The sequence below is a fragment of the Sapajus apella genome, unplaced genomic scaffold, assembly GCF_009761245.1.
Source record: "Sapajus apella isolate SASKATOON/1434 unplaced genomic scaffold, GSC_monkey_1.0 scaffold208, whole genome shotgun sequence".
Taxonomy (NCBI): Eukaryota; Metazoa; Chordata; class Mammalia; order Primates; family Cebidae; genus Sapajus; species Sapajus apella.
The window spans coordinates 721,349-748,697 of record NW_022437148.1 but is presented as its reverse complement, the minus strand read 5'-3'; the positions used below and the strand labels follow the sequence as shown (position 1 = coordinate 748,697).

Sequence of the window (27,349 nt, the reverse complement as noted above, 5' to 3'; positions counted from 1 at the left end):
AACTTCTCGGAGAGGGGCACCGGAATAGGGTCGGCGGGAAAGGTGGTTGTCGGGCAGGGCCCTTGCTTCCTCGTCAGACCTCGGAGTGGCAGGACTCAGGATGTGTTCCTAGGCGTGCGGGAGCTGGCGAGGTGTGGCTCGCTTCGCGGTGCAGGACGCGCTCGAACGGCTCCCGCGCCCCCACCGCAGAGCTAAGCGGTGGTACGGCCCGGAGAGTCACGCGCCTGGGTCTCCGCAGGGGTGCGGGACCACGGGTGAGTGTGTCCGTTCCTGGCTCTGCCAGCTCCCCTGCGAGCCCGAGCCGGGGCTGAGATCCTCGCCGACCCGGCTGGTGTCCCTGCCGTGGGCTCGGGAGCCTGCCTGTGATCCCGCCAGTCCGGGACCTGCAGCGACCACCTACCCGGCGCAGTCAGGGGCGGGGCTGGGACGCGGAGTGGGACCCCGGCTGCCGGGTGCAGGTGTCCCTGGGGTCTGGATGGGGGAGCTGGTGGGCGGGGGCCTGAGGGGTTGGCGGAGGGGCATGACCGAGTTTGCGTTGGTCCCGGGTGGACGAGTAATGGGGGAGGGTTTAAGGCCAGAGTGTAGGGCGTCGCCGAGACCCTGAGATTTGAAGATAGGTTGGGGGCACGCCCATTAACCAAGTCTGTAGGGATGAGGATTTTGACCTGGGTTCAAACCCCGGATCAGGGTCGTTGATTTATTCTCATTTGACTTTGCCATGAAACAGGTCTGTTTGCCTTCCCTTCTCCCAGGTTTTGTCTTCGCTCTCTGGAAGAGAGGATGTGTGTCATCCTCTTCTCCCAGTTTGGCGTTCAGGAGGGCCCTCTAATGCGCTAATAGGGTAGCACTGTGTCCTCCAGGGAGGGTGGAAGACGGCGCTTCTCTCCAGTTGAGAGTATTGTCAGTCGTGTCCTTATCACATGGAAAGAATTGACTGGCTTGTAGATTAAAGGCCAAGGTGTGGTCAGCAACAGCCACGGGGGTACAGGGGAAGGAGGAGCTTGCTGGAATTAGGTACTGGCTCTCCAGCCTTTGGCCACAGCCAGTTTACTGCCAGATTATCACCGTGGTCATCAAAATTGAGTAATAGTGGCAGGTGACACTGCGTTTGCCCTTCTAGTGTCCAATGTCAGGGAGCTCTGTGAATGGAAATCCAAGGGAATGGTGGAAATAGAGCCACAGCGAGAGTGAGTCTGAGCTGGCAGTAATCCCCTGCAGAACTTTTCACCCTGGGCTTGTTGGGATCCCAGCTGCTGACTTCATGAGGCTCCCCAGTGGGAGAATAGTTATAGAAGGTGTGTGTCTGCAGGGTGTGGTGGCTGACGCCTGTAATCCCAGCACTTTGGGAGGCCGAGGTGGGTGGAACACGAGGTCAAGAGATCGAGACCATCCTCACCAGCTTGTTGAAGCCCTGTCTCTACTAGAACTACAAAAAATTAGCTAGGCATGGTGGTGTGCACCTGTAGTCCCAGCTGCTTGGGAAGCTGAGGCAGGAGAATCACTTGCACCTGGGAGGCGGAGGGAGGTTGCAGTAAGCCGAGATCGTGCTGCTGCCCTCCAGCCTCAGGCTGGCAACAGAGAGAGAAGTTGTCTCAAAAAAAACAAACAAACAAACAAAAACAACTAGCTGGGCATGGTGGCTTATGCCTGTAACCCCAGCTACTCAGGAGACTGAGACAGGAGAACTAGGAAGTCAGAGGTTGCAGTCAGCTGAGATTGCGTCATTGCACTCCAGCCTGGTGACAGAGTGAGACTCTGTTTCAAGGAAAACAAAAAAGTATTTTATTTTGTTGTCCACTGCTGGTTTAGATCCGTTATAGTGCCTCATTTATTTATAGAGTGCCCTTAGTGTCCTCTTTAATTCTCCATGGTGCTATGAAAAGACCATAGGAAGTAGGGGTGAAATAGACCCAGGGCCAGGGCACACCACAGGTCAGGTGGTGAAGTAGTCACTGTCCAGGTCCGGGACTCAGCCATTGTGGGAGGGGGATGTGGACAGACTACCACATCAGGGGATTTGAATACTGTCTTTGGGTATGATGATGAAGAGATTCAGCCAGGGAATTTCAGCCTCCTCCGTAGGTTCTGGAAAGCTTGTTGGAAACAAAGACTCGTGAGACACACTCAAACCGGTTTGTTTTCTTCAGCAGACACCTGGTAGAGATTGGAATTGAAGAGTGAGTAAATAATTGACCTCACGCTACCCAGAATTCTGATTCCATGTGTAGTGTGAATCCTGAGAGGCCTCTGTTTCTCAGCTTTTGGGTGTTATTCGGAGAGGTCCAGTAACATTTGGTGTCACCTGGCTGGTGAGGACAGGCTCCCATGACCACAAAGCTAAGTACTCTCTAGGGCACCTCCCTCTCTTTTGGGGGCTACCCGGGCCTCTGGCATGCATGATCCATGGAGTCAGAGCTCTCGCCCAACAAGTGCATTTTTTTTTTTTTTTTTTTTTTTTTGAGACAGAATCTCACTCTGTCACCCAGGCTGGAGTGCAGTGGTGTGATCTCAGCTCACTGTTACCTCCACCTCCAGGTTCAAGCAATTCTCCTTGAGTAGGTGAGACTACAGGTACGTGCCACCAGGCCTGGCTAATTTTTATATTTTTAGTGGAGACTTGGTTTCACCATATTGGCCCGGCTGGTCTCGAACTTCTGACCTCAGGCGATCCGCTCTTCTCAGCCTCCCAAAGCGCAGGGATTACAGGCTTAAGTCACTGCACTGGTGAGTGCTTTTCATTAAAAGGAAAAATGAGTAAGAGGAGCCCATGTTTTGGCAGGGTGCGGTGGCTCATGACTGTAATCCCAGCACTTTGGGAGGCCAAGGTAGGATCACCTGAGGTCAGGAGTTCGACACCAGCCTGGCCAACATGGCGAAACCCTTTCTCTACTAAAAATACAAAAATAGGCTGATCATGGTGGCGCACGCCTGTAATTCCAGCTACTCGGGAGGCTGAGGCAGGAGAATCACTTGAACCTGGGAGGTGGAAGTGGCAGTGAGCTGAGATCATACCACTGCACTCCAGCCTGGGCAACAGAATAAGACTTTGCCACCAAAAAAAAAAAAAAAGATTAGCCCATGTTGGACCTGGGTGCTGGGAAGTCGCTTGGCAACACTGCCTCTGGTTTCCCTCTCCTGTTTGAGGAGGAAACTGCCAGACGTACAGCCTGAAAGGTGGTGTGATGTAGGTGCTGCCAGAGCAACCCCCTTATAACCAACAGTAAGAAAGACGGGGACTTGCTCAGTCACCCAGGCTGGAGTGCAGTGGTTCAGTCGTGGCTCACTGCAGCCTTGACCTCCTCGGCTCAAGTGATCCTCCCAACTTAGTCCCCCAAGTAGTTTGGACTAGAGGTGTGTGTCACCACGCCTGGCTGATTTTTTTTTTTTTTTTGAGACAGAGTCTCGCTCTGTTGGCCAGGCGGGCAATCTCGGGGGACAATCTCAGCTCACTTCAACCTCTGCCTCCCAGGTTCAAGCAGTTTTCCTGCCGCATCCTCCCTAGTAGCTGGGACAACAGGCGTGTGCCACCACGCCCAGCTAATTTTTTGTATGTTTAGTAGAGATTGGGTTTCACTGTGTTAGCCAGGCTGGTCTGCATCTCCTGACCTTGTGATCCACACTCCTCAGCCTCCGAAAGTGCTGGGATTATAGATTATAGGCGTGAGCCACCGTGCCTGGCCCCCACTAATTAAAAAATTTTTTTTTTTTTTTTTTTTGTAGAGACAGGGTCTTACTATGTTACCTAAGCCAGCCTTAAACTCATGGGCTGAAGCAATCCCTCTTGCCTTGGCCTCCCAAAGTGTCAGGATTAGAAGCCTGAGCCACTAAGCTGGCCTCAAGACTCCGTCGTTAAACAAATACAGACATCCATTATCAAATACTGCTTGAGAGTGTTTCAGAGGTGAAGGGTTCAGCCGCGTCAGCTGCAGTGTCACCTTGTCGTCAGCTCTGCTCAGAAGGTTCGCGGCCTGCTAAGCCATTCAGAACCCTGGGGAATGTCTACATCCTCATTAGAGATGTCCTCATTTGAGACTGGCTGTCAGCTGCTCACTTTTTTTTTCAGGCTACAGAGGCCTCTCATCTTAGAATTAGCTCTGATTTTTTTTCTCTTACCTAGAAAACGCCAGGTCTTTAAGGATGTTTGCTGCCACCATGCCTGACCCGTTTGGCAGTGGCCTGTGTGCTGGGCTGGTGTGGACGGTGGAAGTGTGACTCTGCTGAGTGGCAGGTTAGTGTGGGTGCTCTGTGGGTGGGCTGAGACTTGGCCCAGGCTTGCTCTCCTGTGGATGTCTTGCTAGAAGGAACCTTGTTAGGCTCCCTTTTAGGGGCTTAACGCCTTTACCTTTCCTTTGGGTCCTGCTACCCCTTATTCCATCAGTGGTCGCCCCATCTCCTCTCGTATAGTGGATTGTGAAGCCACTCACCGTGATGAGCCCTGTGGGTCCTTTATTGAAACAGTCTGTTTGGTTCCCGTGCCACTAGACTGTGGCCTTCCCCACAGCTGTGGCTCCTGAACCTCTGCTGCCCCTAGATTCCTGCCCTTTTCTTGACAAAGCCTGTCATCTCTCTAAGGGTAACTTCTCAGTCCACTCATTTATCTGACATGTGAAGTTGGTGCCTCCTGTGTGTCAGGAGGGCACTGTGGAGGCCCAGTTCTGCCATGAGGGGCTCTACGACTCAAAGCAGGGCAGGGGAGGGTGTCAGGGGAGCTCTTTGGGTGGGCTGGCAAGGGGTCCTCTGAGCAGGGGGGCCTGCAAGTGGAGGCCAAGTGGTGAGGAGCAAGCCAGGTTAAGGTGTGTAGAATTTCCTGACCTGTGTCCCCAGCCCTGTCCTTTCCTGTCCTGCAGCCTGCATCGTTGTTCAGCCTTTGGGGCTTTCCAGCTAGAAGTTCTGCTGTCTCTTATTTTTATTTTTATTTCTCTAGACGGAGTTTCGCTCCTTCACCCAGGCTGGAGTGCAGTGGCGTGATCTTGTTCACTGCAGCCTCCGCCTTCCAGTTTCAGGCGATTCTCCTGCCTCAGCCTCCGGAGTAGCTGGGATTACTGGTGCCCACCACCACACCCGGCTAATTTTTGTATTTTTAGCAGAGACAGGGTTTCACCATGTTGGCCAGGCTGGTCTTGAACTCCTGACTTTGTGATCTGCCCACCTTGGCTTCCCAAAGTTCTGGGATTACAGGCGTGAGCCACTGCGCCCGGCCTCTACTGTCTCTTAAATGCTGTTTGTCTCCTTTCCTGCTGCCTGCCTGCCTCCCTCTGGGAGTGCACCCAGGGAGCACCAGCCCTCCATTCCCTGCCACCCACACTCAGGATCTCCCTCTCTGACTTCCACACCTGCCTCACTGCCAGCCCAGCTGAGGTTCTCTGCAAATGTCTGTTTTCTGTCTGCCTCTGCCATTCCCAGTGTGACCGCTCGTGATCAGCTGTATCTGAGGCAGGAGGACAGGTGCCATAGCAGCTCGTGCCAGCCGAGCAGGCAATTGCAGAAGCGTCAGGTGGGTGGCAGCATTTGCAGGCATGCCGGAGAAGCGGCTTCAGGCATGGGCCATGGGCAGGGAGGCTGGCTGGGGGCCCCACCGCCACCGTGCACATTCTGACTTCACTGCTTTGCTTCTTCCTACAATTAGGGGCTTTGGCAGGCCATGCCTTGTTTGTGTCCACACCCTGCCTGTCAGGAGTGAAGACAGAACATCTGACTTTTGGGTCGGTAATCGGGGTGGGGGTTCCCCAGAAGAGAAGAGGCTTTGGGTCCTGGCCAGTGTCTACTACTCAGTGAAACATTCAGAAACTTACATGATTCCTTATTGTCCCAAGCAAGTCTGACTGACCAATGTGGCTTTCTGTGAAGGCAGAAATACTGTGTGACCTGGGCTGCTCAGAGGGGTGGCATGAGTAGCATGTGCCTAGCAAACACTCAGGATATGGCCGGTGAGACAGAAGGGCTGAGCTTTTGTCCTAGCCAATGTATTCGTTATTTCTTTATTTTATTTTATTTATTTTTTTGAGATGGAGTCTCGCTGTGTTGCCCAGGCTGGAATGCAGTTGTGCAATCTCAGCTCACTGCAACCTCTGCCTCCCAGGTTTAAATGATTCTCCTGCCTCAGCCTCCCAAGTAGCTGGGACTACAGGCGCACACCACCACACCCAGCTAAGTTGTTTTGTTTTGTTTTAGTTTTAGTTTTTGAGACAGAGTCTCACTCTGTTGCCCAGGCTTGAATGCAATGGCGTGATCTTGGTTCACTGCAACCTCGCCTCCCAGGTTCAAGTGATTCTTGTGCCTCAGCTTCCTATCTGGGATTACAGGTGCCCACCACCACGCCTGGCTAATTTTGGTATTTTTAGTAGAGGTGGGGTTCTTCTTTGCTTCTGAAAAGCCAGACTGGTCTCGAACTCCTGACCTCAAGTGATTGACCCACCTTGTCTTCCCAAAGTGCTGGGATTACAGGCATGAGCCACCGTGCCCAGCCTCTCCAATTAAATTAAAGTTGTCATACTTGGCTGTGGCCACCATATGGACAGTGTGGGTCTGGCTGCATGTGTCAGGCTATGTCACGTGTCAGTCTGTTGGCTGGGGCCATCCCCACTGTGCACCTTTGCTTCTGCGGTCTGGTTTCCAGAACTTCTCTGCCTGTCAGAACCCTGTGACACCCCCACTTGAAAGCCTCCTCTGGTCTTCCTACATCCATGAGGAAGGCGGACTGCCTCATGCGACCGCAGCCAGCCCTCCGCAGCAGGTGTGTGGGCCCCTCAGACTTTGTGCCTGCCGCTGCCCATGGCCCTCATGTGGTTCTGCCAGCATCCCAGCTGTACTGTGGCCAGGTGCAGGGGCTTCCCTTGACTCCATGTCCTCACCAGGTGTCCCATTTCTGGCTCTGCCACAGAAACTCTCTAAAGGGCTGTTTGTACCCACTCCTGTGAGCTTTCCCTCCACTGGAAACTGTCAAAGTCACCTTTGACCTTATCATTGCTCTGCAGGTCACCACTTCCCCTTTGTAAAGATTGTGGTAAAATAACATGTGTCCTAAAATGCGCCATTTGAACCACTGCTTGGCGTGCAGTGCCGTGGCATGAAGTATGTTCTGTGTGGCCATCGCCACCCTCCATCTCCAGAGCTGAGCCCCACTCTTCCCTCCCAGCCCCCAGCAGCCGCCGTTCCGCTGTCTCTGTGGGTTTGAGGACTCTCGGTACCTCATGTTTAAGTGGAATCCTGCAGTATTTGTCCCTTTGGGACCAGCGTAGTCACTTGGCTCATGTCCTGCAGGTTCAGCTATCTCATAGCATGTGGCAGGATTTCCTTCCTTTTTAAGGCCATGTGACATTCCAGTCCCGCCTTGCTAAAGCCATTTGGTCACCTGGGGTGACCCTGGAACTCCGCTCCAGCCTCACTGCCTGTGCTCGGTCACTGTGGCCAGCTGACCTCCCTTCTCCACCTCTGAGCCTGCAAGGGCTCCACTCAGAGGTCCCATGCGCTAGCCCTGATGGCAGCACTTGGCTCTGCTGCTGTGTCCTGTCCCACGGAGGCTCAGCAGGCACTCACTGGGCCTCCTCCCCTGCTTGATTCTCCTCTGCACTCTGCACCCCCACCCACACTGTGCTGCTTCACAGTCTGTGGCCCTGGCCTGGGCCACTGTCCCTTCCTGTTCAGATCAGTCAGCGGGGCTCCTCAGCTTGTTCCCCCCCTCTACCCTGGCCCCTGCCATATTTTCTGCACATAGGCATGAGTGAGACTTTTTTTTTTTTTTTTTGAGATGGAGTCTCACTCTGTTGTACAGGCGGAAGTGCAGTGGCGTGATCTTGGCTCACCGCAACCTCCACCTCCTGGGTTCAAGACATTCTCCTGCCTCAGCCTCCCGAGTAGCTGGGATTGCAGGTGCACGTCACCATGTCCGGCTAGTTTTTGTATTTTTGTAGAGACGGGGTTTCATCATATTGGTCAGGCTGGTCTTGAGCTCCTGACCTCGTTGTACAGCTGCCTTGGCCTCCCAAAGTGCTGGGATTACAGGTGTGAGCCTTTTCAAGTGAAATTCACATCCTCTCATGTCTCATCAGAACCCCCAAAGACTCCCCAGTCTCTGATAACACATCCAGGGTCTTTCCATGGCCTGGGGGAGCTGTAAGATCTGCTTCCTGGAGCCTCACCCTGTCTCCTGCTCCTCTCCAGACGCTGGACCCCTCCTGCCGCTCGGGCAGCACAGCACACACCTTGCTCTTCAGCTCTCACTTGGCCCCGTGAGTCAGTCCTCCCAGGCTCCTCCCACCTCCTCTGGTTACTCCCTGCCTGGGCCTCTTGCAGGAGGGAGCAGTTTTCCTGTGCTCATCCCCCACCCCTGCAGGAGGTAAGCTGCACGAGGGCAGCATTGTGTCACCTAGCACCTCGCCCCACACGGAGCAGGTGCCCTGCAAGATAGGTATCGGGTGGAGGACCCTCTCCCTGTGGCCTTTTATCTGTTTGTTTGCACGGAGTTTGCCATGTTTGGCTGCAGTCACGTCACTAGAAGACATTCCTTCCCTGCACCATTGGCTCTGTGGCTGGGTCACAGCCCCACCTGTGCGATCATTGCTCCCCATCGTCCCCCCCGCCATTTGCTGTGGCTCCTGTGCGAATACCCTATCCTGTCTCGGTTCCTCTCCTCTCCTGCACCTGATGCAGCACTGGGGCAAAGCAGGTGGAGGGAACAGGCAGGTGGCCTCTCCTGGGCAGGAAGCCCATGGCACCCAGGTGCTCCCTGTGCCCCAGAGGGACTGGGGACGTTTCATGGAGTAGGGCACTGGCCAGCTGATGTGTCCCCTGTCCCCCGCAGGCCTCTTGGGGTCTCCAAATCACCATGAATGCCATCGTGGCTCTCTGTCACTTCTGTGAGCTCCACGGCCCCCGCACTCTCTTCTGCACGGAGGTCCTGCATGCCCCCCTTCCCCAAGGGGCTGGGAATGAGGACAGCCCTGGCCAGGGCGAGCAGGCGGAGGAAGAGGAAGGTGGCATTCAGATGAGCAGCCGGATGCGCGCACACAGCCCTGCTGAGGGGGCCAGCGTCGAGTCCAGCAGCCCGGGGCCCAAAAAGTCGGACATGTGTGAGGCAAGTGTCTTTGGGGTCTTGGTTTTGTGTTCCCTGCAGTGTGTGTGGGATGGACAGGAGAACTTGAAAGCAGTGAATGAGGCCTCCTGGGGTGACAGACTGCTTCTCAGGAGCCCTTTAGTTCTGCTCATCCTAGCTGTAGCTTCCTTTTTTTTTTTAAGACAGCGTTTCACCATGTTGGTCAGGCTGGTCTTGAACTCCCGACCTCAGGTGATCTGCTTGCCTTGGCCTCCAAAGTGCTTGGATTACAGGCGTGAGCCACTACTCCCGGCCTTTTTTTTTTTTTTTTTTTAATAGAGATGTAATATAGATGGGGTTTCACCATGTTGGTGAGGCTGGTTTTGAACTCCTGACCTCAGGTGATCCACCTGCCTCGGCCTCCCCAAATGCTGGGATTACAGGTGTTCGTCACCACACCCGGCCGACTTTAGCTTTTTTAACCCACTCTGCCTCCCTGCTGTAGCCTTCCTGTTTGTGTTCACACACTCCAGCCTGTTCTCGATATGGGTCCCCAAAGCCCCCTGCTCCCAGGACCCTCACCCTGTGTTCTCAGTGGGTCACTACTGGCTTTGGAGCTCTCAGGAATGAGTGAGTTTTCCCCAGTGGGCCCCTTGTTTGTGTGGAGGACTGGGGTCAGGGCCTGACATCAGGGCTGGGTGCTGGACCTGCCACTGCAGTGCAGACAGGGACTCAAGCCTGTTCTTTTTGACAGAGTCATGCTCTGTCACCAGGCTGGAGCTCAGTGGTGCGATCTCGGCTCACTGCAAACTCTGCCTCCCAGGTTGAAGCAATTCTTCTGCCTCAGCCTCCCGAGCAGCTGGGACTACAGACATGCGCCACCACACTCAGCTGATTTTTGTATTTTTAGTAGAGACGGGGTTTCACCATGTTGGCCAGAATAATCTCGATCTCTTGACCTCGTGATCCACCCGCCTCGGCCTCCGAAAGTGCTGGGATGACAGGCGTGAGCCACTGCGCCCGGCTGAGAGCTTGTTCTTTTGATTCCTCTGCAGAAGCAGAGCATGTGTGAAAGCTGCATCCATTGCAGGAAACGCCTTTGAGGAATGGGGCGTGGGGAGCACCTCAGACCTGGGAAGGAAGGTGCCGCCAGGCCGCTGGGGCATCCTCGAACTGGTGTTAGGGTTGCCCTTGGAGGAATCAATCCTGTGACATTGTGGGGAGGGGCTTGCCTGGTGCCCAGCTGTGCAGTCTTGGGGTAGGGGTAGCTCCATGGCACACAGCCTCAGCACAGGAGTGGCTGCGGCTACAGTGGGGCAGCAGCTGGTCTGAGCTGCCACAGCAACATTCTGGGGCTTGGTGCCCACACTGTTTATTGGGTCTCACCTGTGGCTGAGGCCACTTCCAGATGTTAGTTCAGGACCAAGGACAGAGGCTGGGTAACATCACCCAGAAAGTGGGTAATGTTACCATCACGGAGCCCCTCACCCTCAGGCCAGCTACTTCCCACCTCAGCCTCAGTTTTGTCTTCTGTAGAATGGGGCGTCTCACTGACATTATCTCAGAGGGTGGCACCTGGGATTGAATGAGATGGAGTGTGCAGGGCCCTTTTCATGTTGCCTGCTTCATACGCGCTCAGCAAATACCTGTTAGGAACAACCTCTGGCAATCTCTGTGATCTCTGTGTTCTGTTTTCTTCTTTAGGATACATTTAAATCTTCAGGTAAGTATAAATCTAGAGGCCAATTATTTTTGTACAAAAATAGCTTGAGTTGTTTGAGCTTGGATCTGCGTAAGCCTAAGGGAGTTGGCTGCCCTGCTTCCCAACTAACAGATATTCTTTTTCTTTTCGTGGACAGGGCTGCCGGTCACTTGCTGCAGGGCACCCGGGGTATATCAGCCACGATAAAGAGACCTCCATTAAATACGTCAGCCACCAGCACCCCAGCCATCCCCAGCTCTTCAGCATTGTCCGCCAGGCCTGTGTCCGGAGCCTGAGCTGTGAGGTGAGCATCATGACCACAGAGACAGGCTCTGTGGGAGCTCACATGCTCCCAGGTGCTCTGGGTGGGCTCGGAGCCAGCATTGCACAGGGAGGCAGGTGTTGGTCCTCTCTCAGGGCGGACCTGCGGATTAGCACAGCACTGGGTGCAGGACACCTCCGTTGTCCAGAATTGCAGAAGTCATGTTGGCCAGGCACAGTGGTTCACACCTGTAATCCCAGCACTTGGGAGGCTGAGGTGGGTGGATCACGAGGTCAAGAGATCGAGACCATCCTGGCCAACATGGTGAAACTCTGTCTCTACTAAAAAAAAAAAAAAAAAAATACAAAAATTAGCTGGGCATGGTGCATGTGCCTGTAGTCCCAGCTACTCAGGAGGCTGAGGCAGAAAAATCGCTTGAACCCAGGAGGTGGGAAATTGCAGTGAGCTGAGATCGTGTCACTGCACTCCAGCCTAGATGACAGATTGAGACTCTGTCTCAAAAAAAAAAACTCATGTTGGATTCGCTGAGCTTTTTCTGAATGAGTGCGAGTTTTGCACTTTAAGCAACAAACTTTTATTATTTGTCCATTCTTTATTATTTTATTTTTTTAATTTTTAATTTTTTTTGAGACAGAGTCTTGCTCTGTTGCCAGGCACCGGGCTGAAGTGCAGTGGTGCAATCTCAGCTCACTGCAACCTCTGCTTCCTGGGTTCAAGCAATTCTCCTGCCTCAGACTCCCGAGTAGCTGGGACTATAGGCACGCACCACCACGCCCGGCTGATTTTTGTATTTTAATAGAGACAGGGTTTCACCACGTTGGTCAGGATGGTCTCGATCTCTTGACCTCGTGGTCCACCCGCCTTGGCCTCCCAAAGTGCTGGGATTACAGGCTTGAGCCACTGCGCCCGGCTATTTTTTTTTTTTCTTTTTTCGAGGCAGGGTCTTGCTCTGTTGTCCAGGCTGGAGTACAGTGGTTCCATCATAGTTCACTGCAACCTCAAACTCCTGGGCTCAAGTGATCCTCCCACCTCAGCCTCCTAGGTGGCTGGGACCACTCGTGTGTGCCACCATGTTCAGCTGGTTTTGTATTAAAAAAATTTTTTTTTTGTAGAGATGATGTCTCCCTATGTTGCCCAGGTTGATCTTGAACTCAAGTAATCCTCCCACCTCATCCTCCCAAACCACTGGGATTACAGGTGTGAGCTGCCACGCCCGGCCGTTGGTCCATTCTTGATGGACATATTCCTAAGATAGGAAGCATTTCTAGGTTAGGTGGTTCATTATATCAACATCACCTTTCGTTTTTTTGAGAGTCTCGCTCTGTCGCCCAGCTGGAGTGCAGTGTGTCATCTTAGCTCACTGCAACCTTTGCCTCCCAGGTTCAAGCAATTCCCCTGTCTCAGCCTCCCGAGTAGCTGGGACTACAGGCGTGTACCACCACGCCCAGCTAATTTTTGTATTTTTAGTAGAGCCAAGGTTTCACCATGTGGGCCAGGACGGTCTCGATCTCTTGACCTCGTGGTCCACCCGCCTTGGCCTCCCAAAGTGCTGGGATTACAGATGTGAGTCACTGCGCCCGGCCAATATCATCTCTTTTTATTGTCTTGGTCCTCATTCCCAGGTTCAGTCATGGTCACGTGCTGCTCTCAGCCTGCTGAGGTGTGGATGATTTGTTCCTAAGCTCCGTCGCTGCTGCTGTGGCCCTTGACTCTGAACTCAGATCTTTGTCTGTCACAAAGAATTTGTTGTTCAGGCCGGGCGCGGTAGCTCAAGCCTGTAATCCCAGCACTTTGGGAGGCCGAGGCGGGTGGATCACGAGGTCAAGAGATCGAGACCATCCTGGTCAACATGGTGAAACCCCGTGTCTACTAAAAATACAAAAAATTAGCTGGGCATGGTGGTGCGTGCCTGTAATCCCAGCTACTCAGGAGGCTGAGGCAGGAGAATTGCCCGAACCCAGGAGGCGGAAGTTGTGGTGAGCCGAGATCGCGCCATTGCACTCCAGCCTGGGTAACAAGAGCGAAACTCTGTCTCAAAAAAAAAAAAAAACAAACAAAAAAAAAACCAAAGAATTTGTTGTTCAGTTACTAAACTTCCTTGTCATCGGGTCCACCCAATTAGACACACCAAGCTCCCTTGCTGTTAGTTCTCATTCCATGTGGCCGTGTGCCTGCCGTCAGCCACCCTTTCCTTTTAATTTCTTGCTGCTAGTCTGCTCGCAGGCATCGGGGCACCTCTGTTAGAATTGTGTGTTAAGGAAGAGTAAGTATGTCATGAGGAGGGACTCAAGTCCTCTTATGAGAATAAAGTAGGCTGGGCTGGGTGCAGTGGCTCACGCCTATAATCCCAGCACTTTGGGAGGCTGAGGTGGGCAGATCAGCTGAGGCCAGGAGTTCGCAACCGGCCTGGCCAGCATGGTGAAACCCTGTCTCTACTAAAAATACAAAAAAATTAGCGTGGTGTCACATGCCTGTAATCCTAGCTACTTGGAAGGCTGAAGCAGGAGAATCGCTTGAACCCAGGAGATAGAGGTTGCAGTGGGCTGGGATTGTACCACTGCACTCCAGCCTGGATGACAAGAGCGAGACTCCATCTCAAAAAGAATAATTATTATTATTTTAATTTTTTAAAACATTAAAAAAAAAAAGAGTCTGGGCATGGTGGCTCACGCCTGTGATCCCAGCACTTTGGGAGGTCAAGGTGAGTGGATCACCTGAGGTCAGGAGTTCAAGACCAGCTTGGCCAACATGGCAAAATCCCATCTTTTTTTTTTTTTTTTTTTTTTGTTGAAACGGAGTTTCGCTCTTGTTACCCAGGCTGGAGTGCAATGGCACGATCTCGGCTCACGGCAGCCTCCGCCTCCTGGGTTCAGGCAATTCTCCTGCCTCAACCTCCTGAGTAGCTGGGATTACAGGCACACGCCACCATGCCCAGCTAATGTTTTGTATTTTTAGCAGAGACGGGGTTTCACCATGTTGACCAGGATGGTCTCCATCTCTTGACCTCGTGATCCACCCGCCTCGGCCTCCCAAAGTGCCGGGATTACAGGCGTCAGCCACCGCGCCCGGCCGCAAAATCCCATCTTTACTAAAAAATACAAAAATTAGGTGGGTGCGGTGGCAGCGCCTGTAATCCCAGCTACTTGGTAGGCTCAATTGCTTGAACCCAGGAGGCAGAGGTTGCAGTGAGCTGAGATTGTGCCATTGCACTCCAGCCTGGGAGACAGAGCAAGACTCCATCTCAGAAAACAATAAAAAGAATAAAATGTGCGGATTTCAGTGCAGGGAGAGTTCAGTGGCTGCTCTGACCTGCTGGTTCTTCTGCATGCTCTGGGTGAGTAAGTTGGTGCATTTGAGTCTGGGAGAAGTGTGACACATGCATGGGAGTTATTTATGGCTCAAGGTGGAAAAACAGTGAACCTTGTTACCGGCCCTTATGGTCCACGATGACAAGTGTTGTTGGAAGCTTGATCACAGGAGCAGAAGGGTGCAGAGTCCTTGGCTCTTACGGCCCCCACTCTGCCACTCGCCCCTGTTATTAACGCTGGCTGATTTGTGCCAGTGGACTCTGAAAAGTCTGAAGAGGAGGCTTCGATTTGGTGTCGCTAAGCGTGGAAAGGGATGTCTCTGAGTCGCTGGTGTTCCCGCCAGGTCTGCCCTGGCCGCGAAGGCCCCATCTTCTTTGGAGATGAGCAGCATGGCTTTGTGTTCAGTCATACCTTCTTCATCAAGGACAGCCTGGCCAGGGGCTTCCAGCGCTGGTACAGTGTCATCACCATCATGATGGACCGGATCTACCTCATCAACTCCTGGCCCTTCCTGCTGGGGAAGGTCCGGGGGATCATCGACGAGCTCCAGGGCAAGGCGCTCAAGGTGAATTCAGAGACGGGGTGGCGGGGTGGCGTGGGCCCTGCACTGCAGCAGTTGCTCCGGGCTGAGGCTGAAGCCTGGAACCCGGGAGCTTATTCCCCTCCGCCTGCGTCCACTGCACTGTGTGAATTGTAGTCTCTTGGCTTCAGGGGTGGAGGTCATGGTGAAGCACCTTCCAGTCCCTTCTGCCTGCTTTACTGGTCTCTCCTGCCCTCACTGTCCTGGTTCTCCTTCAGCTCTGGTGTCTTTGCTGCAGTCAGACCCCTAGTTTCCTCCCTGCTGTCTTTGCTTCCTCTGGCCTTCATCCCATGGACGTCCATTAATCCCATTGAGCTGCACCACCGAATGTAAACCTCCAGCTGTGGAGCTGAGGCTCAGGCCAGGCCAGGCCAGGCTGTGCCTGGTAACAAACAGCCCCCAGTTCTCAGCACAGCACCTTCAAGCCATGGGGCCTGTTTCTTGTCATGCTGTGTGCATTACATGAGAGCAGGGCTCTCTCTGCTTGCTGTGGTCATCCTGGCAGGCAGAGTGGCAGCTGTGTGGAAGTGCTGCTCCTTCTGCCCTCCAGAAGCACAGAGGGTGCTGGGGTGCCTTGTTTCTCTTGGCTTGTTGGCCAGAGCCAGTCACGTGTCCCTCAGCCAAGGGTCTGAGCAGTGCACCTGGAAGGGGAGGTCGAGACAGGTGGGCAGCAGCGCAGATGGCCACTCATGAGAATCCCCCTGGGTGCCTCGGGTCGCTTGTTAGGAAGGGGACAGGTGAAATTCGGCCGATTCCTGTTCTCATGTGGCTCCTGATCTGGCTGGGGTGGGGGCAGAGCCATACTGTTGGGAACGATTCGACTGGTGGCACTTTTGAGTGCTCTGTATGGAGAGAGTGCAGAGGGACTGTGTCCAGGAGCCAGGTCCTGGGGTTGGCTATGAACGAGTGGGGGTCCAGGCTGCTGGCACCTTTGGCTTAGTTAAAGACGCCATCCCTTCCCTTTGCATTTCAGGTTTTTGAGGCAGAGCAGTTTGGGTGCCCACAGCGTGCGCAGAGGATGAACACAGCCTTCACACCATTCCTGCACCAGAGGAACGGCAATGCCGCCCGCTCGCTGACGTCGCTGACAAGTGATGATAACTTGTGGGCGTGCCTGCACACCTCCTTTGCCTGGTAATGGGCGTCTCCACTTTTGGCAGCCGTTAGGACAGAGCAGTCACGACACATTGGTTGGCTAACCCACAGATTTGGGAGAACAGTCCGTAGCTGAGTTTTCTTGCTGCCTCTGCGAGGAGCACTGGGCTGTGGGCACTTGTCAGTGAGCACAGATCTGGGCCGAGAGTCCCTGTTCTCTGGGTCTCTTTCCCCGAGTGTGTAGAAAATGTATTGAGGTGGAATTCATTTCCCAGTGATACAAAAACGCAATGTCGGCCGGGCGCGGTGGCTCACGCCTATAATCCCAGCACTTTGGGAGGCCGAGACGGGTGGATCACGAGGTCAAGAGATCGAGACCATCCTGGTCAACATGGTGAAACCCCGTCTCTACTAAAAATACAAAAATTAGCTGGGCATGGTGGCGCACGCCTGTAATCCCAGCTACTTGGGAGGCTGAGGCAGGAGAATTGCCTGAACCCAGGAGGCGGAGGTTGCGGTAAGCCGAGATCGCGCCATTGCACTCCAGCCTGGGTAACAAGAGCGAAACTCTGTCTCAAAAAACAAAAAATGCAATGTCTGAGCCTATAATGTCAACACTTTGGGAGGCCAAGATTAGAGGATACCCTGAGCCCAGGAGTTCAAAACCAACCTGGGCAACATAGTGAGACCCCTGTCTCTACAATAAAAGGAACAAAACTAGCCAAGTATGGTGGCATGCACCTGTCGCCCCAGCTACTCAGGAGGCTGTTGACGGTAAGGTTGCTTGAGCCCAGGAGAACCATGATTACGCCACTGCACTCCAGCCTGGGTGACAAAGTAAGACCCTACCTCGGAAAAAAAGGCCGGGTGCGGTGGCTCATGGTTGTAAATCCAGCACTTTGGGAGGCCAAGGCAGGCAGATCACAAGGTCAGGAGTTTGAGACCAGCCTGGCCAACACAGTGAAACCCCAAGTATTAAAAATACAAAAAAATTAACCGTGCATGGTGGCACACGCCTGTGATCCCAGCTACTCAGGAGGCTGAGGCAGGAGAAATGCTTGAACCCGGGAGGCAGAGGTTGCAGTGAGAAGAGATCACGTCACTGCGCTCCAGCCTGATGACAGAGTGAGACTCCCTCTCAAAGAAAAAAAAAAAAAAAAAAAGCCCGGCGGCCTGGCTGTCCTCTGGCCAGCAGTGGCTTCTGTTCGTCCCACAGCAGAATATACTCCCTCCTTCCAAAAGCTCCAGCCCTAGATTCTCATTCCTGTGCAGCACCAGCTCGAAGTCTAGGATTTCACGTGTAAATCTGATCTTGGTGTGGATCAGGCCCCTCGGGGTAGGCCCCTGAGTGCAGCTCCTGAGGATCTGTGGGCAGACAGGGAAAGCATCAGCTAATTCCCCTGTTTTTAAAGTTGTTTTGTTAGAGACAGAGTCTCAGTATGTTACCCAGGCTGGCCTCAAACTTAGACTCAAGTGACCCTTTCACCCAGCACTTTAATTTTTTTCTCTTTTAGAGACAGGGTCTCACTGTGTTGCCCAGGCTGGACTGCAGTGGCTATTCACAGGTGTGACCATAGCACACCACAGCCTCAGACTCCCGGGCTTAAGCCCCCAGGTAGCTGAGGCTCTAGTACACAGCTTAATATATTTTAGGCGGGGCACGGTGGCTTACGCCTGTAATCCCAGCACTTTGGGAGGCTGAGGCAGGCGGATCCCTTGAGGTCAGGAGTTCAAGACCAGCCTGGCCAATATGGTGAAACCCCGTCTCTACTAAAAATACCAAAATTAGCCTGGTGTGGTGGCAGGTGCCTGTAGTCCCAGCTACGCTGGAGGCTGAGGCAGGAGAATAGCTTGAACTCAAAAGGCAGAGGTTGCAGTGAGCCGAGGTTATGCCACTGCACTCCAGCCTGGGCTACAGAGTGGGACTCCGTCTAAAAAAAAATTGAATTGACAGGTAAAAATTGTGTATATTTTATGGTGTATAACATGAGGTTTTAATAAATGTACAAAAGGGAACAGCTAAATCAGGCTCCTGAACATATGCTTTACCTCGTATACTTTTCCTTTTTTGTGTGGTGAGAAGACTTCAGATCCACTCTCTTAGCTTCCCCCTTTATTTTATTTATTTTAATTTTTTATGAGACACAGTATTGTTCTGTCACCCAGGCTGAAGTGCAGTGGCACAGTCTTGGCTCACTACAACCTCTGCCTCCCAGGTTCCGGTGATTTTCCTGCCTCAGCCTCCGGAGTAGCTGGGATTACAGGCATGCGCCACCATGCCTGGCTAATTTTGTATTTTTAGTAGAGACTGGGTTTCTCCACGTTGGTCAGGCTGGTCTCAAACTCCCAACCACAGGTGACCCACGCACCTCGGCCTCAAAGTGTTGGGATTACAGGCGTGAGCCACCACGCCTGGCCATATTTTCTTCAACCTGGTAAGATCAGTGGCTGGGTGAGAGTTTTGCTTTTTCCTTTGGCAAGACGGCTCATAGGTGGTGCTGTGTTCTCCAGGCTCCTGAAGGCATGTGGCAGCCGGCTGACCGAGAAGCTCCTGGAAGGCGCTCCAACCGAGGACACCTTGGTCCAGATGGAGAAGCTTGCAGGTGAGCCAGGGGTGCTGTTTCTGGGGCCTTGGCCCAGATGGCTGTGGAATGGTACCAGCTCTCTGCTCTCCTGGCAGGAATTGCTGAGGGAGGGAAATGCAGCTCTGAAGCAGCCCAGGATGAGCCTTTGGGAAGCTTGCCCCTGAGCTCGGTGTGATTGTTGTGATTTCCTGTCTCAACCGTTTGCCTTGACCGCCATGTGAAGGAATCTGTTTCCTGCCAGGTGCGGTGGCTCATGCCTGTAATCCCAGCACTTCGGGAGACCAAGGCAGGTGGATCACCACTAGGTCAGGAGTTCAAGATTAGCCTGGCCAAGATGGTGAAACCCTGTCTCTACTAAAATTACAAAAAATTAGCTGGGTGCAGTGATAGGCGCCTGTAATCCCAGCTACTCAGGAGGCTGAGGCAGGAGAATCGCTTGAACCCAGGGGGTAGAGGTTGCAGTGAGCTGAGATGGTGCCACTGTACTGCAGCCTGGGCAACAGAGTAAGACTCCATCTCAAAAAGAAAGAGTCCATTCACTAGCTAGGTGGGGAAAATTCACTGGTAGGGCCGTCCATAGAGAGAACGGGCTGATTGAAGGTTTCTCGTCCCTGTTTTGTGATAGCTGAGTGCTCAGCCTGGTCGACACTCTCTTCTTAGTCTTTCCTCCTTTACAAATAAAGTGTCTGTTTCATTTAGACCCAAGTTTTCTATCAAGGGCAGTGGTTCCCTGACGTCCCAGGTGCTTGGGCTTCTCCAGGTTCCTGATGGGGCTCAGGGCCCTGGGTCTGGGGATCTTGGCACCTTGTGCACCAGCGCAGAAGCACTGGGCCCAGTCTTGGCCGAGGTTTCCGTCAGGGATGATTTGATCTTGGTGCTACAGGTCTGTGATCTCGGCTGCGAGGTGGGCGCACAGACTTAGGACCATTGTTCCACACCGCATGTCATCAGTCATGCTTCCCATGCTTCTGCTTGCAATCGACTGGCCTTCCAAACAGCTGGAGCTGTTTCAAGGTGTTTCTGCAGGCAGGTGCAGGCGTGCCCTCAAATAAGCTTTGCCGGTGGAGTCTTAGCAAGAGCAGAACCTGGTCAGGAAAGACAAAGCCTGGCAATCCACCCCCACACCCTGCGGGTTGACTGGCCGGCCTTGGAGCCATTTATTATAGTGCCAATCATGTTTCTAGGCATGTGCAGATGGCAAGGGCAGTGTCTTGGTGAACTTTCTAGCTCAAAGAGCCAGAGCTATCGAAGCCTTTGTGAGAGCTCGGAAGTGGGTTTGTGGGGCATGTCCAGTGTGGGGTTTCAGGCTCACGGCTTGCCCTTTGGAGTCAGACCTGGCTTTGCATTCTGGCTCTGCTTCTCACGTGCACCCTTCCCTTCGGGTTTCGTGATGTGAAATGGAGATGTGGTCATTTGTGAGGGCTCCATGAAGGTTCATTGAAATGACAAATACTCATTTCTTTATTTGTGAAATGGAGATTATAGTGCTGACGTGCCGGGCACGGTGGCTCACACCTGTAATCCTAGCACTTTGGGAGGCCAAGGCGGGTGGATCACCTGAAGTCAGGAGTTCAAGACCAGCCTGGCCATCATGGTGAAACCCCATCTTTAAAAAAAAAAAAAAAGTGCTGATGTGACCTCAGCACAGTTGAGAGGACTAAATGAAATGATGTTGGATGCAGCCATAAAGAAGAGTGAAATCAGGCATTGGTGCACGCCTGGAGTCCCAGCACTTGGGAGACTGAGACAGGCGATGGCTTGAGCTCAGGAGTTTGAGACCAGCCTGAGCAACATAGCGAGGTCTAGCCTCTACAAAAAATATGAAAAGTAGCTGGGCGTGATGGTGCACGCCTGGAGTCCCAGCTGCTTGGAAGGCTTAGTTGGGAGGATCACTTGAGCCCAGAAGATTGAGACTGCAGTGAGCCGTGATCGTGCCACTGCATTCTAGCCTGGGCAATAGAGTAAGACCCTGTCTCAAATAAAAAGATGGGAATAGTAGACACCAGGGACTCCAGAAGGAGAGAGGGAGGGAGGGAGGCGACCAAGGGCTGAAATACTTTCTATTGGATACTGTCTGGGTATATTACTTCCTGTGGTTCACTCTCTGGGTGACAGGATCAATAGGAGCCCAGACTTCAGCACCACGAAGCATACCTTTGTGACAAAACTACACCTGTACGCCCTCAATCTAAAATAAAAGTGGAAAAAGAAAAAAACGATGTGTAGATCCTCGAGAACTGTGGCCGACTGGATGTGTTCAGAAGACACACTGTTGGCATTTTTGTCACTGGTTTGAGTTTTCTCACCAGCAAAGAACAGCTGACGGTCTTTTCGTAAGTGCTTCTAAGACGGACATGTAGTGCCCCGGCCTAAGCAGACAGCAACTGAGCCCTCCGTCCCAGCCCAGGGCTCCCAGAGCAAGAGGGAACATGGGACCTGGCCACAGCAGGGAATTTACACTGACCAGTTCAGCCCACGAGGTGCCTTGGGCTGAGGTCACAGGTTTGTATCTGTAACTGTCCTTGTTGTCTGTCTGACAGATTTAGAAGAAGAATCAGAAACCTGGGACAACTCTGAGGCTGAAGAGGAGGAGAAAGCCCCTGTGTTGCCGGAGGGTGCAGAAGGGCGGGAGCTGACCCAGGGCCCGGCAGAGTCCTCCTCTCTTTCAGGCTGTGGGAGCTGGCAGCCCCGGAAGCTGCCAGTCTTCAAGTCCCTCCGGCACATGAGGCAGGTAGGCGGCAGGGGCAGAGTGCATCAGGAGCTCCGGAGGAGAGCAAAGTCGTCCCCACCCATGCGCCTGGCCTCTGGGCTCTCAATCTTCAGAACCCTGCGGGAAGTGACTGATAGCCTCTCGGTGGGTGGCTGAGGGCACAGGGTGTCGGGAGTATTAGCCGTAAGATCCATGGTCTTCTGATGCTCTGAGAACCTCCTGGAGGCAGTGAACAGCACCATTATTGGTTTGGATGCAGCCAGGACCCTGCTGATTGAAAGTGATGGTCATTCTTACAAAAAAATTAGGAAGAACCTGCGTATCAAACCATTGTAGTAAACGGTAGCCAAACCGTAGAGTATGATTAATCAGAAGAAATAAAGCAAGCAGTGTGTGTTTAGGGTGATACATGCACGTGTGCCTGCCAGACACGACAATCAGAGGAGTGGGCGTGCGTTGCTCCATTGCAGGGGCAGGCTATGTCCTTGATAAGATTCTTCTGGCCGGGCACGGTGGCTCACGCCTGTAATCCCAGCACTTTGGGAGGCCAAGGCAGGTGGGTCACCTGAGGTCAGGTGTTTGGGACCAGCCTGATCAACATAGAGAAATCCCATCTCTACTAAAAATACAAAATTAGCTGGATATGGTGGTACATGTCTGTAATCCCAGCTACTTGGGAGGCTGAGTTGCGGTGAGCCAAGATCATACCATTGCATTCTAGCCTGGGCGACAGGAGCAAAACTGTCTCAAAAAAAAAAAAAAAGATTCTTCTGTATTTATTTTTTCAATGAACACTGATTCATCAGAAGGGTGTTATTTGTTTTGGAAAATGGAGTAAGACTGATTTCATGGCAGATGCCCTTGGGGCTTCTGGATGAAAACACTCAATCCATCAAAATCCTACATTCGGCTGAAACCTTCCTTGTCCATTGCTTATGTAAATGAAGGTTGGAAGGCCTGTGGAATTCCTCTGGAGGTGCGACTGCTTTGAGGCTCTCGGGGTTTGGTGAAATGTGGTATTGTGGCCTCTCTCTTAGGTTTTGGTTCAAAGCCATGTTTGGCTTCTTAGAAGCAATGAGACAACAGGCTGGACTCTCCTAAGGCGTCAGTGTCGCGGAAGCTAATAACAGGTGGGGTCTGTGGGGAGGCTGTTGTAGGTTGAAGAATAAGGACATGATAACTAAAGGCAGTCATGGTGCTACAGCAGCTCCTGGATCAAAAGAACAGCAGCCGCCAAGCAGGCAGGGGCCCTGGGCTAGTGCACGTGGCTGGATGTCAGGTGCGTCCATCGTGATCTCACCATGAGGGCCTCCAGTCATGGAGCCATCATGTCTCAGCCGTAGAGACCTCCTTGTTCTCCTGGGTGCCGCCGGTTGAGGGCCCTACAGCCTGCTTTCAAATGCTTCAGCAGAAAGTGTCTGTAAGGAGAAGGTGAATATTGCAGGAAGCTAACATCTTTCTGCTTCAAATTTTTAAAAACAAAATTGGGAGGAAGATCTTGGAGCAAGAGCTTTGGAATCTGGCTTTTAAGTGCAAACCTGGAACTTCTGTCTCTCCCCATTTAACCCTGGGCTGGGCACCACCTCCCTGAGAAGATAAGTGACTTTCTCCTGAACCTGTCTTTGCTCTACAAAGTTTTATGAACACAAATCAATAACTTCACGGGAAGGGAGAGGAAAGCCATTTCTCCTAGTCGCGCCGAAAGCACTGCATTCTCTTGTTTAGGTCCTGGGCGCCCCATCTTTCCGCATGCTGGCCTGGCACGTTCTCATGGGGAACCAGGTGATCTGGAAAAGCAGAGACGTGGACCTTGTGCAGTCAGCCTTTGAAGTGCTTCGGGTGAGAACATCTCTTCCACGGGTGTGCGGCGCAGAGCGGTGTGGGCCCAGTGCCTGGTGTCAGGTGGGCTGCTAAGGTGCCCGACTGCTCTGCGCAAGCCGCGGTGCCCCATGCTGCCTCCACCTGGGGTGCGGTGGGTGAGGAGGCCAGGTCTGGTCTGATGATGTAGAAATCATCAGAAGGTGTGAGTGTGCCTGCTGACTGCCTGGCCTGAGAGGGAACAGAAATGCATGGGGCACGGTCCTGGTTAAGGCTTCTTTGTGGGATGTGATAAGAGACAGACATTTTTGCAGGCAAGATTAATGTAAGAGTTAGCTTCACAAAGCGAGGGGCGGTACGAGCTGGTGTGTGCCTGGCGGTCCAGACGAGAGTTAGCCTGATGGCAGAGGACCCCCACCATGGGCTGAGAGTCTGAGGACTCCTCTGGGAGGAGGGAGGCCTTGGACCGGGCCGCAGGAGGCGTGTGGGGTTTAGTGGAGTGTGGATGGCCGGGGCCGAGGGCTTCCTCTTGTCCTTGGTCTGAGTCCTGCTGTCCTCCTCAGACCATGCTGCCCGTGGGCTGCGTCCGCATCATCCCGTACAGCAGCCAGTATGAGGAGGCCTATCGGTGCAACTTCCTGGGGCTCAGCCCGCACGTGCAGATTCCCCCCCACGTGCTCTCCTCAGGTGCGTTCCACCAAGGGCTGTGGGGCCGTGCCCTGCGCTCAGGGTCCCCGTGCCTCCGGCCCAGAGTGGAAGCAGATGGCTGTCGTGGGTTGTGGAGGGAGGAGGCCTCATTGCAGGGCCAGCTTCTCCCATGGCTCTGGGCCTCCGTGTTCCATCTTCACACAGGCTGGGGTGGGTGGGTGGACCTGATGGGAAGGGTGGCTGGCAGGGACTGTCCTCAGCAGGCTGCAGGTCACCGTCCTGGGGTGGGAGAATGTGTGCCCTGGCCAGAGGATCCTGGTCGTCCTGGTGAGTGGGTGCCCATGAGATGTGGGAGGCCTGCTGAATGCTGGGCGTGGGCCACCAGCTTCTCTGGGCGCCACCGTCCGCCCTCCTCACAGTTCTCCTGTCCCGCCTTCTGCTCTCCTTCAAGCCTGTTTCTTCCTCTCATGTACCTGAAGCCTTTCTGGCCTTCACTGGTGCGGTCAGCGCTCAGCAACAGAGACCCAGGAAGCTCAGCGGCATCCCTGGTCCTTTGGTTTGGGGATGTCTGGGGGTCAGCCCCCCCGGGGTCATCGGTGACTTCCCCAGCACAGCTGTGAGCAGCAGTTGCTGACTTGTGGTCTGAGTGGAGCTGCCCTGAGCCTCCGATCAGCACCCAGGCTGGGTCCTGAGTCCCCGCAGCAGTGCCTTTTTTCCGGGGTAGCACTGGAAACACAGGCTTGGGTTTCAGACAGACTTGAAACTTACCACGACCATAGGCTGTGTAACCTTCGGAAGGTTATTTAACATCTCCAGGTCCGTTTCCCCATCTGTAAAATGAGGCCATGGTGGGACCACCCTCATAGGGCTTCTTAAGTAGGAGGTCAATTGATATATGTACTTTGTGATTATTATAATATAATGAATCATTAGTTTAACTGAGGCAAAAGTTAACCCTTAACTATTCACAGACACCTGAAAGGTCCTAAGTAGCAAAGCGTTGATCTCGGCAGCCTTTTCACCGGCAGCCCTCCCCACTGACCTGACGTGAGCCAGCATGGGGCCCGCAGTGGGCGAGCGCAGGGGAGGTGAGGAGCACTTAGGGGCCATGGGCCTTGTGTTGTCACAGAGTTCGCCGTCATCGTGGAGGTCCATGCGGCTGCGCGCTCCACCCTCCACCCTGTGGGGTGTGAGGACGACCAGTCTCTCAGCAAGTACGAGTTTGTGGTGACCAGTGGGAGCCCTGTAGCTGCAGACCGAGGTGGGTGCCCCCAGGTGGGCGTCCTTTGCGTGGGAAAAGGCTCCTGCCCTGTGCTAACGCCTGCCCTCGCTCTGCCCCCGCCCTTCTCCCCAGTCGGCCCCACCATCCTGAATAAGATCGAGGCCGCCCTGACCAACCAGAACCTGTCTGTGGATGTGGTAGACCAGTGCCTCGTCTGCCTCAAGGAGGAGTGGATGAAGTAAGCGACAGTGTGGGCGAGGCCCCTTTGCTTGCGGGGGCCGAGGATAAAACCCGGAGCCGTTTCCAAAAGAGGAGCTGGGCCATGGCCGCTGGGAGGTGCTGAGAGTGGAGGTTGGGGGCGGGGTGCCAACACCAGGTCCACCACTGCGGAGCTCAGGCGGCCTTGGGAAGTGGTTGTCATCTCTGACCCCTGCTCCTGCTTGCGGAGGTGGGGGTGGCACCTGTCTGGGAGAGTGGTTGAGGCTTGGGCAAGGGCTCCCGAGCACACGGGAGGGTTGATAATGGAAGCTCCGTCACTTGCTGTGCAATTTACTTTAAAACCTGAAAGCCCAGTAACACTTGCCGACCCCCACCCCACCGTGTTTTGTGTTTTAAGCAAGTTTACTTTATTTCCTCCTGCCTCAATTCTTGGTAATTTTTTGGTCAAATTTATTAATCAAACGTCCTGATTTAAAATCATGCAGTGAAGCTTAGGAGCATTCCCCGTCTTCAGTGAGTTTAAGGAAGGTTTTTCTTTCTTGGCATCTTAACAGCTTGAGGGAGGGTGTGGGAAGCACCCAGGCCCCAAACCCGACGGAGGGCCGAGCCCAGCCCAACAGTTTCCCTTCCTTGCGGGACACAGCGCCTTCCGGCAGCTCAGGGGCCTGCTGCCCGGAGGGTGCGGATTCCAGCCCTGCCTGTGCAGCTCCTGCTGGCCCTGAAGCCACTGGCCATGAGCAGGGCTCAGGGTTCGTGCTGTGGTGTCTGAGTGTTTTGTTTTGGTTTCCTGCAGCAAAGTGAAGGTGCTTTTTAAGTTCACCAAGGTGGACAGTCGGCCCAAAGAGGACACGCAGAAGCTGCTCAGCATCCTGGGCGCCTCCGAGGAGGACAATGTCAAGCTACTGAAGTTCTGGATGACTGGCCTGAGCAAGACCTACAAGTCACACCTCATGTCCACGGTCCGCAGTCCCACGGCCTTGGAGTCTCGGAGCTGACCTGCCACACACCCCTGCCCGAAGATGGGGGTGGCTGACCACAGGCCCCTCCAGCCACGCACGAGGGACTGTTCGTGTGTTTCTGATTTGCTGGAAGGAGCTGTGTCCCAGCAAGGAATGGAAACTCGGGGCTGGGCTCGGCCCTCTGTCGGGTTTGGGGCCTGTGTACTTCCTACACCCTTCCTCAAGCCACTGGAATCGCTGAAGAGGCAATGAAAGGCGTGGGGATGGTGGGCTCCCTTTCTTGGAATCCCTCAGAGAGATGCCTAGGACAGCTTACCCCCCAGGCCCCTTGTGGTCTTAGGTTTCAAAACCCGCAGGAGAAACAGGTCGGGTTGGTCCGACTCCATACGCAGGCGCAATGACATATCCGCTCTCAGGGTTAACATTCAAGCCTTTCCATTTGAAATTCAGCACGTGTTTCTGGGCCTCGTGTTTGAGTGCACATTTTGCTGCAGTTGTGAATATTCAGTACATTGCCAGTCCTTGGTCACTGAGTCGCTTTTGAGTCAGGACTCTGCAGGAGACTTTGGGGAGTGAAGTGGAACTGTTCCTCATCTTCAAGTCTCCCGAGACGTGTGTTCTGAAGTCATGGGGCTCGTCTTCCGGGGTGTTCCCCCTCAGGTGCTTGTGAAGGTAACCTGTAGCTTAACGATGGAGCCCCTGATCATTTTTGCACAAAGATGATAGGTTGCTGAGGTGTCAGAGCGAGCATCTGACTTGCCCAACCCCCTGGATACGCGAGGCCTACCATGCTTTTATTCTGTATCGCTTTTGCCTTCATTGCTGCTTTCAACATTTACATTTGGCTACAGCTAACTATTTTCAGAGTGTGGTGATTGAAGACAGTTTCATCATCCCACTGTACTTTTTGTTTTTAAAGAGACAGCATCTTGCTATGTCATCCATGCTGATCTTGAACTCCTAAGCTCAGGCAGTCGTTCTGCCTCCACCTACAGCTACAGGTGCCCCCACTGTACATTTTTAATAAGGATTCATAGCTTGGAGGGATTTTATGGCAGTTTTGCTGGTTTGTTTCTAGTTTTTTGTGTTTAATTTATACTTAACATGAAGACTAAGTTTATATAACTAGTTATCTGTATAATGCAACAACATTGGAACACAATAAAGATGTATTTTTGTAAATGGTTGA

The 27,349-nt window shown here is 53.4% G+C and overlaps 1 protein-coding gene across 6 annotated transcripts; it reads left to right on the top strand.

Annotated features, from left to right (window-relative positions):
- FLCN (folliculin) lies at positions 1-27,349 on the top strand. Of its 6 annotated transcripts, XM_032270338.1 has the most exons (14): positions 261-458; positions 4,128-4,228; positions 5,404-5,494; positions 8,801-9,073; positions 10,891-11,037; positions 14,668-14,889; positions 15,878-16,038; positions 18,511-18,602; positions 21,125-21,315; positions 23,020-23,133; positions 23,676-23,799; positions 24,890-25,021; positions 25,115-25,220; positions 25,995-27,349. In XM_032270338.1, exons 4-14 carry the CDS (start codon positions 8,825-8,827, stop codon positions 26,194-26,196), a joined length of 1,740 nt encoding a protein of 579 aa, XP_032126229.1. In that variant the 5' UTR covers positions 261-458; positions 4,128-4,228; positions 5,404-5,494; positions 8,801-8,824; the 3' UTR covers positions 26,197-27,349. The 6 variants fall into 6 exon arrangements, with proteins under 6 accessions (XP_032126225.1, XP_032126228.1, XP_032126229.1 ...); XM_032270334.1 differs by lacking the exons at positions 261-458; positions 4,128-4,228; positions 5,404-5,494 and adding an exon at positions 1-254; XM_032270340.1 differs by lacking the exons at positions 4,128-4,228; positions 5,404-5,494 and having other exon boundaries at positions 261-462; positions 8,794-9,073.